We start from the raw sequence: 12,719 nt of genomic DNA, 5'->3' as shown, positions 1-12,719 counted from the left end.
ATGGAGGTTCACCAATATCATCTCGAGACACTGGCGAAGATTATTGCCGCTCAGGGTGGCATGGATTTGGTAGCTGATCACCCTAAATGCACAATACTCCAGTAAGTACGATATCTCATAACTCGCAAACGCACACAAAAGGGAAGGATAAAGGGAAGCCAATGCTCTGTACCTAACTAACGCGGATATTCATTCTTCAGGTTCGACGCGTGGTGGAGCCTGTCTACAGGACTTCGATACTTTTCTTCTCCGCGTTTTCTCCCTCAACCCGAGGCGGAACCGGAAATATTGTCTACTCAATTCCAGCACCAGATCTACGAAATCCCGAGGGGTTTCCGCACCTTCGTGATGGAAGGAAAATGGTCCAGCAGCACGGTTGAGATTCTCATCCGTCTCGCGTATGTCTACCAAAGGAGGAAACTCCAGAGAGATGAGTCGGGATGTATCGTCGGCCTCCCTCACACGGCCCAACCGGTCTGGCGAACTTTCCAAGAGGCATGTCCTGCATTGGACGCGCCAGGCGCAGGCAATGAGAAGCTGCTGGCGCTGTCGCTGGTTCTTTACTGTGGGATTGGCTTCGATTCAGCGCCTGTGTCGAGCAACGGAGGTCTCGCATCGAGAGGTGCACTTACCAAAATACTCACCCTGTGCGAGCTGCCATCAGAGTCGTCAGACGAAGTGTCTCTTCTCTTTTGGGTATGGATGGTGACCATATGCGCGTGGCACAATGCCTCTGGGAACGGGTTCTTGCCACCCGGTGTCGACCTGCTTCTGAAGTTGCGCCAGAGGTTTGTAAATGTCGAGGATTGGGATGCTGCAAAAGAAATATTGGAGGCTTTCTTCTGGAACGACAAGCTTAGCGAGCTATGCAAGGCAAAGTTTGAAGGAACGTGTCTTGGTTAAATGCACAGGACTTACTGAATGATATCTATAGGGCCTGGGGTAGGCATCAGTGTACCTACAATTCACAAAGGCTGGAATATCTCTGATGAACAGAGTAGCAGCGCACCGTTTGACATTTTCCCAGCTGGGTCACGGTTCAATGGCACAACATTGCGTAGCCTTGTCCAGCATTCACTCGCGTGGCTGCCTAGCGGGCCCCCGGATGGCTCAATCAGAGGACATGCAGCACAGTGACAGAGAAGCTACAACGAATATCAAGGTATTCTAAGAGAACAGTTCAGGCTGATTCCAACGGGACTACGACCACCTATAAGCGGAAGAGACAAGGCGTGCTGGAAAACACATGATTGAACAGCAGTGCCTAGCTTGTATCGGCAACGGCACCTGGAGGGTGGTCGCCACAGACTTGACATTTAATATGTGCTAACAGCAAACTGGACGTTTTCAGGGGTCAAACAGTTACCTGTTCGATGTTAGTATCTTCTGGAATCCCAACCCGGTTTAGGTGACGGACGGAAAAGGGTAGGAGCGGACCTCCAGCCAGACGGCCCTAGGAGACGTACGACGTACTGGAACACCAGATCCAGGGAGGAGTCTAAGGGCACCTTCCATTCACCGGATTTGTATCGAGGGTGCATCTTCCTTCTGCCTGAGACTGGGTATCCAGTAGACACCAAAAAGACCGCGCTAAGTACCACAATGCTTCGCAGCTGATGCCCAACACCGCATTATCAAGTGCATCTACGCCGTGTTGTTCTGGATTTGCTTTGGCGATTTTCTCGCTCTTGTCCAGGAATTTTTTTCAAATTCGGCAAGTGGTTAGACGGACTACGTTTACCGCCTGAGCCGCCTTTGCATTTGGCTGCCAAGGCGCGAAGCAAGCCACCAATCGATACCGGGCTGTTGGGCTGAAAATCCCCTTTAAGCGAGGCGTCGGCTAGCTTCAGGAGGCAACCAACAACAAAAAACTCCTTCCCGTCTAATCACCCTCAGCCGCAGGCTCCCAATGCGGAAACCGTTTGCTACCTGACGCCCGCTCGTCGCCACGGATAAACCAATGCGCGATTCCAGACTTGGCGAATGGTGTGGCTGGTCCAAGGCTGGCGCTCATGGATCGACAGCTATGGGCTGTACGATATTGTTACCAATGGAGTGCGCGTGCAGCGCGGCCTAGACGGCATGGGTCTCAGCCAGCCAGCCCTGTCCCTCCAGCAGGTGTAGGTAGGTATCAATTTCTTCGACTTCGGCGCGGGCGAACGCCTGAGCCATGAGCTCAAACTATAAAGAAGGCCCAGGAGCGTTCAGATAGAATGTTGAACCAGTTCGCCTGCACTCTCTCCACATACATCAGCAATGGCCGACTTTCTCAAGGAGACGCCCGCAGGGCAATTTCTTCGACTGATCGGTTGCCGGTCTGCTAACCTCTTGTATCCCGAGGAGAAACCCGGCTTCGAGCCTGCCGCTGCCGGTCTACCTATTGTCTGCGAACGGGCACCCTCCCCTGCTGAAAGCGACCTCGAGAAAACGCTCTCCAAGCTATCTGCAACCGTCCGTGCTTCTGAGAAGTGCGAGACATCACCCAACCCGGACAATGAGGCCATCATCGTGTCCTGGACCGAGCACGATCCCGGAAATCCTCGCAACTGGTCCCAGGCTAAGAAGACGTGGACGCTTGTAGTTGTCAATTTGTACACTTTTTGCGTCTACTGTACGGCGTCCATCATCACACCAACTGCAGAGGCCATCCAGCAGCGATATCATATTTCTATTCTGGTAGCGAGCATGGGCCTATCCTTGTATGTCGTTGGTTGTAAGTTGTTGACACTATCCTGTCGGAGCTCTACAGTCTTGTCCTAACTCTGCTATAGATGGGCTGGGGCCTATGTTCCTTTCTCCCATTAGCGAAATTCCCCGTGTCGGCAGGAATCCCCCTTATCTCTACTCCTTTGTGGCATTCCTCGTCGTCTCCATTGCCCTTGCCTTCGTCGACAATTTCCCTGCTATTATTGTTCTTCGATGGTTGCAGGGTCTCTTTGGCAGCCCCGCCTTGGCCAGCGGCGCAGCGTCGATCGAAGATATATACGACATTTATAGTGCTCCATACGGGTATGTATGGTGGATTGCAGCGATGTATTGCGGCCCTGCAGTTGGCCCGTTGATGGCTGGATACGCCGCTCCTCGTGATTGGAGATGGCCGGTGAGCCCCCTCTTCGATATTATATTCTCTTGTCAAACGGTTGTATTTACTAACCGAGTTTCCCAGCTGTACGAGGTCATTATCATGTCAGGGGTCATTCTGTTCCTGCTACCGTTCTTGCCGGAGACGTACCCAGGCGCCATCCTCCTCAACCGAGCAAAGCGACTTCGCAAGGCAACAGGTGATGATCGATACCGGGCACAGAGTGAACTACATCCTATTCCTTTCAAGACTGTCCTCTGGGAAGCCCTCGTTCGACCCTTGGAGATCACCATGAAAGATCCCGCTGTTCTCTATGCGGCACTCTACGGAGGCCTCGTTTATGCAACATACTATTCCTTCTTCGAAGCCTTTCCACTGGTCTACCTCGGCACCTACCAAATGTCTCTTGGCCAGCTCGGACTGATATTCCTGGGCTTGATGACTGGCTGTATCGTCGGGCTGACCTGCTACTACGTCTACCTCCGCCGCTGGTTCATCCCGAGGGCTCGAAAGTACCACGCCGAGAAAGGCAAGCCTGTGGAACAGGAACAGTGGCTGCGGCCTGGCATGGCGGGTGTCTGGGGCCCTCCCATCGGGCTGTTGCTGTTCGCTTGGACGGCCCGCGCAGACGTGCATTGGATAGCCCCCACGATCGGCATCAATATCTGGGCTGCGGGTAGCTTCTGCATGTTTCAAAGCATTATTTGCTACATCGCGCTGGCGTACCCAAAGTACGTGGCCTCGCTGTTTGCGGCCAACGACTTTGTGCGGTCCATGATGGCCGCCGCCTTTGTGCAGTTCTCGAGGCCCATGTACGTTAATCTCGGAGTCGACAAGGGCGTCACCGTCATCGCAGGCCTCTCCGGGGTCGGCGTCGCCGGCATGTACGGGCTTTACTACTTTGGCGGCTTCCTTCGAGCCAAGAGCAAGTTTACTAGCTGAACTGATGGCGGATGGATATGCTCGTGGGCATGTATATCGCCCATGAGCGATGAGCGTTGATTCGAAGATAGGAGTTGGTAGTACTTGGAGCGGTACGAAGAATGTCTTGATAGTTCAGAATTGGAACTTCCATCGTTATCGTTATCATTTCCATCGCCATCATTAATCTGATGGCTGTCTCAATTGCTGAGTATTTCAGCATCGTGCATGGCCCTGCATCGTGCGTGCCTCGTTCAGCAGGATTTGGAGTTCGTATTCGCCCCCGAGCCCAGCTAACGCCCAAATCTGCCACCCGTGCTGCCCAGGGACCATGCCGTACCATCACCATCCTCCGCCGGTGTTTTCTTGTTATTCAACTGTGTATGCCGCTGTGGTTATCCCGGCCTGACTCGTGGGCCTTTCTGCGCGTGATGCGCTCTAGAAGCTGCATAGGCCCCGTCAGCCTGCCAGGGGACGACCATTTCAGTGTTGAGGCTCTGTTGTCCAGCGAGGCTCTGAGAGAGGCAGCGCTGTCCTCGCACCGCCCAAGAGCACCTCTGTCTTCTCATGAAGTGGACAATAGCTAACAGGCCACCATGTTGGTATCCACTCTTCGTTCAGCAACGGGGTTTGGGAACGACTTTGTCTGGTGCCGGATTCCCAGCCAACTCGCCTCAATGTCACTGAGCCAGGTCTGCCTAGTTGCAGGCCAGTTTTGGACATGCTTGTTTCTCGTCGATTTCGTGTGCAGGTGGCGAGCAGAGGAGACATCGTCACCTTGGTCCGGATTAGAAGCGAATTTTGGGTTCCAATCTTGGAGGCTAGGTGTCATCGCTCTGCAGAGATCTTCCCAATGGCCTTTCATTGCCTTGGCCTGACCTTGACTTGGAATGCCCCTGGATAGGGCATTTCAGCTGATGAGACACCGCACACTCACCAATAGGATTTGTTACAGTTGTAACAAGTCACTAGACGAAGAGAGCACATGATATTCATTGGTCACTTGGAGTTGTCCAAGTCAGTCTTTTGATATTTGCGATGAGGATTAGCGAGGTGGACATGTCGGAATCAGAAGGCAGAGCGCGCATCAGCGCCTGAGATAGCTGAACTTCTCTCTAATCATACCGGGATTCTTGCGTTTGAACTGCAGCTTTCGAAGAACCTGATAGGAGAAATGCTCGTTCCAGAAGAACTTTTCGGAGATCCTGATTCGCTGCATCCAACTGTGCTTTAATTCTTGCTCGTCCAAGATCCTCATGCCAAGCGACCATGTCAATGCTTCGATGTGGGAGCTTGCCAGCATCATCATGCCTACCCAGGTCAGCCACTCTGCTTGGTGGCTCCGTCGGTGGGTGCTGTCGGGGAACAAGAAGCTCGCGGGAAGGAGACCGGTATGGACCTGGAGATATGCCAGATTCAGAAAGCGTCCGCGTTCGCTATAGTCCATCATTGAGCAATACGCTTGCAAGGCCATCAGGAGAAATTGGTCTTGTAACGGCAGGTGAGGGTTCTGAAGCAATTCAAAGCATTTCGTCCCGTTGGTAAGATTCGCTTCAATCAGCGTGCCATTCAAGGACGGGTGACTTTCTGCGTCTTCGGAAGTATTTGCTTTTGCGGCATCCACCCATGCTGCAACATCAGAGATTATGTCGATCACTGCAATCAGCGGACGTTCGTTTATACAGACCTCTTCAAATGCTCGCGGGAATTTAGCTATCTGGGCACAGATAGCCGGAGGATATGGGTGAACGGGGCGACTAAGGCCTTTGAATGTGTAAGTTGAGATTCCTTGACGACGGACGAGTGCCCGTTGGCATTCTGCATGCGTGATAAAGCTGAGGAGGATCGATAATGTAAGCCGGACTGGGTCCCAGAATCGAGGGCGCGCACACACCTGTCAGTTACATTTGCAAGCCAGCCGTCGAATCCTAGTTGATGGGCTCCCCCTCTGCGAGCAATTGCCTCGATTATGGCCTGCAAATGCATCCAGGCACTTTCATAGTTGAATGTCAAGTTCTATACTTGGGTCAACTTCCCAAGTCTTGTCTCGGAATAGAAGGGAGTTTTACGTCAAAAGTGGCCAGAAAGATCATCGTACAAATGACCACATCGGACACCTTATCATCTGCCGATTGTAGGTATTGACGGAGAAGTCGAATGGTTACGTCGTACATTCCCTTTGCCTGCGGAGACGGGCTAACGTGTTGTCGGTCCATCAGATCGAACTGCAACATGGAATTTGCCAGCAATGCGGCAAACGACAACTGGTTGCTGAGAATAAGGGGAATATAATGACGAAGAACTGGCAGATCCTCTGCAACGCCATGGAATTGGAGTCTCCGGAATGTGGCAGGTGCATAGATGTCAATGTCTGTGATATTCTATCAACAAGGTTCTTGCACGGCTCCAATTAAGCGGAGGACTCACAGTATCTGCAGGCAGTTTTAGCCATTCCCTCAACTCTGATAGGGAAGACGTCCAGCGGCAAGTGCGTCAGCGTTGATTGTCGCCGATGAGCTTTTAAAAGACTCATGTCATGACCGCGCTCGGACTTCGACCCTTCCTGTTCCTCCTCCTTCGGAGGCACCGTCAGATCTTGATGCGGGCTCGCCATTCTCTGCGATGGTTCACAAAGTATGTTATGGCTGCATTTGGGCTCATGCCATCTCACATGGTCGTCGTCCTCGAGGCTGGTTGCTGCGCGCTCAAGACGATGGCTTTGTGGCTCCTCTTCGGATGGGGACAAAGGCGTTATGCACCTAGAGATCGAAGGCTTTTTGATAGCCCTTTTGGACTAGCGGAATGGCGCTGAGGAATTCCCGGGCATTGCACGCACCGAAAATGTGATAGAGTCTCTTCCAGACTAGGCGCAAGGAAGACGGATAATTGAGTGAACCCCCGTTGCGCACGAAAGGGTCTGTTTGTGTAATATTTGCATCGGTCTGATTACCTCAGCGAGGTCCAATTGGTTCTAGCGGTCGTCTCGTATTGATGTAGCAGGAGTTCGGGGAGTGGCCGATGGCGCCTGGGGAGTAATACGAGCAAAGGGACATCACCAGCCCATCTAGCTTTTCGAAAGGGGCCTTGGGGCACGAGCGTGTCTGGGCAAACTGGTCGTTTCCTAAAAAGGTTGGAGGATACACGTCTCGTTATTGGCTCGGCTGTGGAAGCATCAAGCCAGAGGGTTTCCATGCCAATCGAACTGACAAGCAACAAGAGAGTTGGAGGTGGATAGGTTTCCCATTCTCTCAATATCGTGGCGATCAATCGATTACCAAATCCGTAACTGTAACGACGGAAAAGGCGGCGGATGGCCCGTGGAGCTTCGAGGAAGCGGATGCCAAGGTCAGAACAGCCTTTTTTACCCTTCTATCCCGTTCATCGAGTCTCGAAAGAGGGAGTCCTTTGGGGAAGGTGGCCCGTTTTGATAAAATTGACGAGCGGCGGAGAGCCTCCGAGTCGCCTCTGCAGGGGAGCTGTTGGTGCTAACAGCGGGTGGCACCCGCGTCGTTAGTCATCGCATGAAGGGTGTGCAACGGTCTATGAGCCTGACTAAGAAGCCCAGCCTTGCCGGCATTGGGTGGCCACGGTTGCAGCTTTCGTCTCCTCTCACCCCAGTATTCGGAGTACATCTGAAGGCACTTAAGCTGAACCAACAAGGCTTCTGGGCGAGGCCTCTGGTTGCCAGGCGGAGGGAATAAGATAAACAAGGCTGAAAATATGGGATGAAAGGTGTGTTGGGAGTGAAATAAAGAACTAGAGAAAGATAAAGGGCGGACACAACAAGTGAGGCAGTATGAATCGTGGAGATGCATTCGTGGTGAATAGAGCATTACCCTCGTTTCCAGAAGACCGCCTCTAGGCCGTGTGAACGAGCTTCTCCGCCCTTTGTGGCCGCATTGTTCACCAGTTCCTGCCACCTGGTCCATTTCAAGGTCGCACGTTGACGTGCGAATCTCCTGCTCCTCTTGTACAGAGCTATGACACGCTTGTTGCATTTGATGTGCTTGTCCCAATGCCAAATCGCAAGGCGCTTCTGAGGGATGGTGCGGTCTGAGGTTTGCTGGAGGGATTGGCGGCAGCTGAGGTGCCGGAGGGAGTTCGAGGTTGGTGTATGCAAAGGAGGTCCCTTGGCTCCTGTAGTTACTTGCTTTGACCCGGAATCAGAGCTTGGAATAGGAGCCCAGGCTTTGAGTATACGGATGTTTGGTCTTTCAACTTGGCTTCACGCAACTCTTTGCTAGCGGTCTCAGGAAAGATTTCATCAGCACTCCTCGCCTCTGCTTTCATCCCGTCAGGATTGAACCCATGCTGCTTCGCAAAACCATCTTGCTCGGATGGGTGCCGGAACGTAGGTCCTTGGGTCTGGGCGCGAATCATGGTCAGGGCCTTTTCCATCCCAAATCGTTCATGAACACTAAAAAATCGAGCCCACTCTTCCACGTCTTGCGTCTTCGGAAGCCAGCATGCCACGCGTTCGATCACATGCATTTGCATGATAAGACGGGTAAGTTCGGAGATAGGGAGTCGAGGAATTGCGGGACGGGATTGTTGGTACGAAGGAGTCGAACACGTCTGTGAGCTCGTGATATGCCAGAACATGCAGCCCCGGACTCAGAGAGCGATCGGCCATGCGGTACACCTGGAGCCAGAAGAAATCTTCATGCCAGAGCTGAATGGCGACCTTGTAGGTCCTATCACGCCTCCAAATCATTCCCGTATAAAGTTAGTCGACATAAAAGGCGAAAGATTTTGGGCTCTTCTTGGGGTAACTTCATCTCTTGTCGTTTCTCTTCCACGAATGCCCCTGAGAAGGCTCGCTCGAAGAACTTTGAGGATGCACATAAGAGAGTTCTGTGAAGGACGACTTCCTCCTTCTCATTTTCTGGACCAACAACAAGTTTGACCATACGAGTACCGCGGTCGACATTTGGTCGGTTTTCCATTTGGGACAAGGAGAGCCCCGAACGTGAGGCACTGAAACTTGGGCTGAGGAACTGAGTGTAAGGAGACTGGCAAGGAGGATTTGACAAGCAGAGCGTGAAGGCGGTGTTGTGGATTTGCTTTCGTATTGCAGAGCAAAGAGGGACTGAAATGAAAGAAATCATGTCCTAAATGAAATGTGGAAGGCGCCTTGAGGGAAAACGAAACCCAGTGCTGCCAAACTCAGTTACAATCAGTGCCCAACGCAGCGCCGACCGACAAAGTCCATCACCCGATAGACTTCGAGAAGCAGCAGAAATTCCTTGCTTCTCTTCCTTCGTACAGTTCTCTGAAATCCATGCCGACTATCCCAATCATGGGTACATCATCTGGCCAGGACTTACATAGGGCTGCTTGGTCTTTGGATCCATACCCGTCGTTCTTACAATGGCCTCCTTGTCTTCTTGGATCAAGGCACAACATCCACACCAGCAAGATGTGCAGAAATCGCCGAAACTGCCCCCCTCGATACCATATCTGTCACGTGTGGAGCCTCGATTAATGCATTGTAGGATGCATTGCCCTCCAATGCACGCTAAGCAGTAGAATGCACAGCACTTTGGTAAGACGTCAGCCCGTTGGAACAGATATAAGGCAAGCATCCAGAAGGAGGTAGAAAGGCTTAGCAAGGCGACGAGACTAGTAAATAAATAAAAATAAAAATACCTGTCCGTTGATGCCACTAGAATCATGATCCCCCTTGTAACGGTCTTGTGTCTTGCCGTAAAGGATGCATGGACACCAACACGCCAGACAACCTGTTCCGCAAGATCAAAGTCAGTAAGCAATCCTTTCACAACGGCTTGTTTAAGTTGTAACATACACGTGCCGAATGGAGAGAAGCAGTCGAAGAGACCAAATGACCATTTTCCCTGAGTACCACCAGGGTACGCTCCAGCAGCCCCGTTCATTGGTTTTTCGTGGGCCATTCCGTTGGGTTGCTGTGCCATTGTCGTCCTTTGATGGAAAAAATATGTTGAGTGAGAGTATATGAACAAGGCCAGCAAGCTCAGGGATAATTAACGACAGCGACACAAAGGACAAGAATGGGGAAGCCTCAGGGTTCAAAACGACAAGTCAATCGAGGAAAGGAAGGTATTAGCATATATCAGTAATCCAAGAGCATAATTTCGGGTAGCCGTTGATCGAACACTCCAGGAGAGACGCGGACTGGATTGATCGTCTTGGGAGTTTCCTTGAGACTCTATTTCGATGGGAAAATTTGGCTTCAGCTGAAGAACGAGTTCGGCCCCCTACTGGGCATGGATATGGTTCTTGCAGGAGTGACGATGGCAGGGTTGTCAGCCTCCTGCCCCTTAGGCCGTGCAAAGGCACGTCACCGCCCACTGGGACGTATCATTGGACGAAAAGACTATGAGGGACTCGGATATGGCTTGGGGAGGAATAACTAGGGCTGATGAAAGGGGTCCTGATGTCGGAACTCTGGTCGCCTTAAAGTTTCAGCAGGATGGTGGCCGATTACCTAAAATACGGAGCTGGAAAGGCCATGCGTCTTTGCCGTGAGAATTGAATACATTGACGCTGGTCCAGAGCGGTCCACAACCTTGTGGATCAGCGAGACGGATACTGGCTATTGCGACTTGTGGAGATTTGACCCAGAAGGCGGCCCTGTTGGATTTTGGAACCTGACAATCCTGGCTACTTCACACTTTTTAGATGCTATCATAGTTGCCCTGAGCTCGAAGTTAATGAATTAGGAGAACCTGGGCTCTCTCAGAGTCGGCTCTCGGGATGAGCTCACAAGCGTTTGACTTTCGCAAGCCAACAGTGCGGCCTCTTTCACAAGTACGGGTGAGCTGTGAAAAGTCGCAGAGTTCCCCGCGGCCACACAAGCCCCTGAGAGAGCAGATGCAGCAAAAGCTCTTGCGTGACGGGACCGCCTCCCAAGGCACATGATTGTCTTAGCTTGTGGCTCGTCGATTGACGCCCGAGCTTGGTTTCAAAAGAGCGCTTTTTCAATAATTTCGTGTTTGGAAAAAGGATCTCCCTCCTCATTAGCGAAACCCCACAATTGGGGGCTGAAAAGGTCTAAAACTGAGAAAAGGAGGTTGAGACGAGAAGTGGTTCTATCATATCCGTCAAATCGACGAGAGCGGCGTCATTGAATTAGGTATCAAGTATCTCGTACGGAGTCGTAAGTGGCACAGAAGACAGATAGTAGATTTCGCTGGAGGTACTGCTGCTGCTGGCCTGACTGCGATCCGTACTGGGAAAATTTCTGACTTTCTGAGACTTGTGGAATGACGGAACAAAAGGGAACTTGTGTCGGTGTACTCGGTACCGAGTAGGTTCCCCTGACCTCCTTAAAACTGGAGGCTCTTACCTTGGGACATCTTTCGTCGCCGTGAGACTATTTGATGCCGAAACGTCTCTGGGGTGGCCTTTCAACATTCCATTTACTCAATCCACTCATTCTCATAAATGGTGTCGCCTTCCGCGGGCGATTTCTGACCGACAGTTATACTTTTGGCCGCATTTCTAGAGGTTACTCGTACAAAGTTTGTCCTCTGGGTTGAGTCATTCGAGACGAAACTCAGATAGGCAGACTGCAAATGTGCACCGTGGGAAAGGTTTCAGAGTTGAGGGTTGTTGCATTTGGCCCCAATCTGATGCCTCCAGCTGTGGCGGCCGGAGTACTGTAAGGCCGCCAGATAATTCCATTCTGAAATTCATCGTCCTGGGATTCAGTCACGAGACATCCATTAATTCGTTGTCATCAACATTCGTGTTTCCGTTCGATGAAGCGTGCATTGCGTGTGCTCGGTTGTATTCCTCCCTCATAGTCTCCAAAATCTTCTGAATCTGCGCCTCGCCTTCTTCGCCGGGAAAGCGTTCCTCTAGCTCCTCTACAACAAGAGATAGGAATTGACGGTCATCGGGGTCCAGGGGCTCTTCCTCTCCTTCTGCAGTTCTTTGACCGTTGGTCTCGTCAGCGGCGGCGGCGTCATCATCGTCATCGACGTCGTCACCCTCACCGGTGACCCCCTCCATTTGTGCATTATCATCTGCGGCCTGTTGCTGTTGTTGCCCTCTTGGTAATCCCAACCCCAAATTGATCAACATCAAGGCTTCTGTCTTCGTCAAGCCAAAGGCGCGCAACCTGGGCACGACATTTTTGATGAATGTCTCGATCGGAGGGTATTTGGTGATGAAAGGGACTGTATTCGTGACATAATGCTTAAACTAGACGGATATTATGCCAAGTTAGCTCTTCTCTCTGATTTGCCTCTTGTAGAAGTTTCCTGATCTCAGGGTGGTAATCTCGCTCCTACAGACATACATCGTCTAGCACTCGCTGGTTGTCCTTCAAATCAATCTGCTTGTAGGAGCCGATTTTCCTTGGCGGAGGGCGAGACGGCTTTTGGCGGAGAAACTGATACACTTCGGGGGTTGTCAGGAGAGCGGACTGGGGGTCGAGGACCTGAGGACGTGAATGTTGTCAGCAATGTTCCCTTTGGGTCTGATCGGAGGCGGCAAGGTCATCAAAGGGAACATACTCTCATTTTCACGAATTTCCTGCCCTCTACCTCCCTGAATTCATATCAAATATGTAGAAGCATCCACTCCAATTTGCTTTTTATCGAACAATCATTCTGAGAAGCGTGAGGTGCTTCTCGAGTAGCAACCCGAAGAATCTCTCGAGGGCGCAGGCGAAGGTGCGGAGAAAAATTTCCAGGATCGAGATTCGCTGCGGGGAAACATCAGCCTGATG

At 51.7% G+C, this 12,719-nt stretch overlaps 4 protein-coding genes across 4 annotated transcripts; 2 read left to right on the top strand and 2 right to left on the bottom strand.

The window, feature by feature from the left end:
- On the top strand, positions 1-903 carry A1O5_12642 (uncharacterized protein; the record flags this gene model as incomplete). Its single annotated transcript, XM_007753211.1, has 2 exons — positions 1-101; positions 201-903. 2 exons carry the CDS (start codon positions 1-3, stop codon positions 901-903), a joined length of 804 nt encoding a protein of 267 aa, XP_007751401.1.
- A 1,353-nt stretch (positions 904-2,256) lies between these two features.
- A1O5_12641 (uncharacterized protein) lies at positions 2,257-4,024 on the top strand (the record flags this gene model as incomplete). The annotated part of the gene is made up of 3 exons (XM_007753210.1): positions 2,257-2,713; positions 2,772-3,100; positions 3,167-4,024. 3 exons carry the CDS (start codon positions 2,257-2,259, stop codon positions 4,022-4,024), a joined length of 1,644 nt encoding a protein of 547 aa, XP_007751400.1.
- Positions 4,025-8,146: 4,122 nt separating this feature from the next.
- Positions 8,147-8,494, bottom strand: A1O5_12640 (uncharacterized protein; the record flags this gene model as incomplete). The annotated part of the gene is made up of 1 exon (XM_007753209.1): positions 8,147-8,494. One exon carries the CDS (start codon positions 8,492-8,494, stop codon positions 8,147-8,149), a length of 348 nt encoding a protein of 115 aa, XP_007751399.1.
- A 3,201-nt stretch (positions 8,495-11,695) lies between these two features.
- On the bottom strand, positions 11,696-12,510 carry A1O5_12639 (uncharacterized protein; the record flags this gene model as incomplete). The annotated part of the gene is made up of 3 exons (XM_007753208.1): positions 11,696-12,190; positions 12,288-12,428; positions 12,505-12,510. The coding sequence occupies 3 exons, from the start codon at positions 12,508-12,510 to the stop codon at positions 11,696-11,698; spliced, it is 642 nt and encodes a 213-aa protein (XP_007751398.1).
- Positions 12,511-12,719: the final 209 nt, after the last annotated feature.

Source organism: Cladophialophora psammophila, assembly GCF_000585535.1.
Source record: "Cladophialophora psammophila CBS 110553 chromosome Unknown aczJe-supercont1.35, whole genome shotgun sequence".
NCBI lineage: Eukaryota > Fungi > Ascomycota > Eurotiomycetes > Chaetothyriales > Herpotrichiellaceae > Cladophialophora > Cladophialophora psammophila.
The sequence above is the reverse complement of the archived record's forward strand: the minus strand, read 5'-3'. Positions and strand labels throughout refer to the sequence as shown.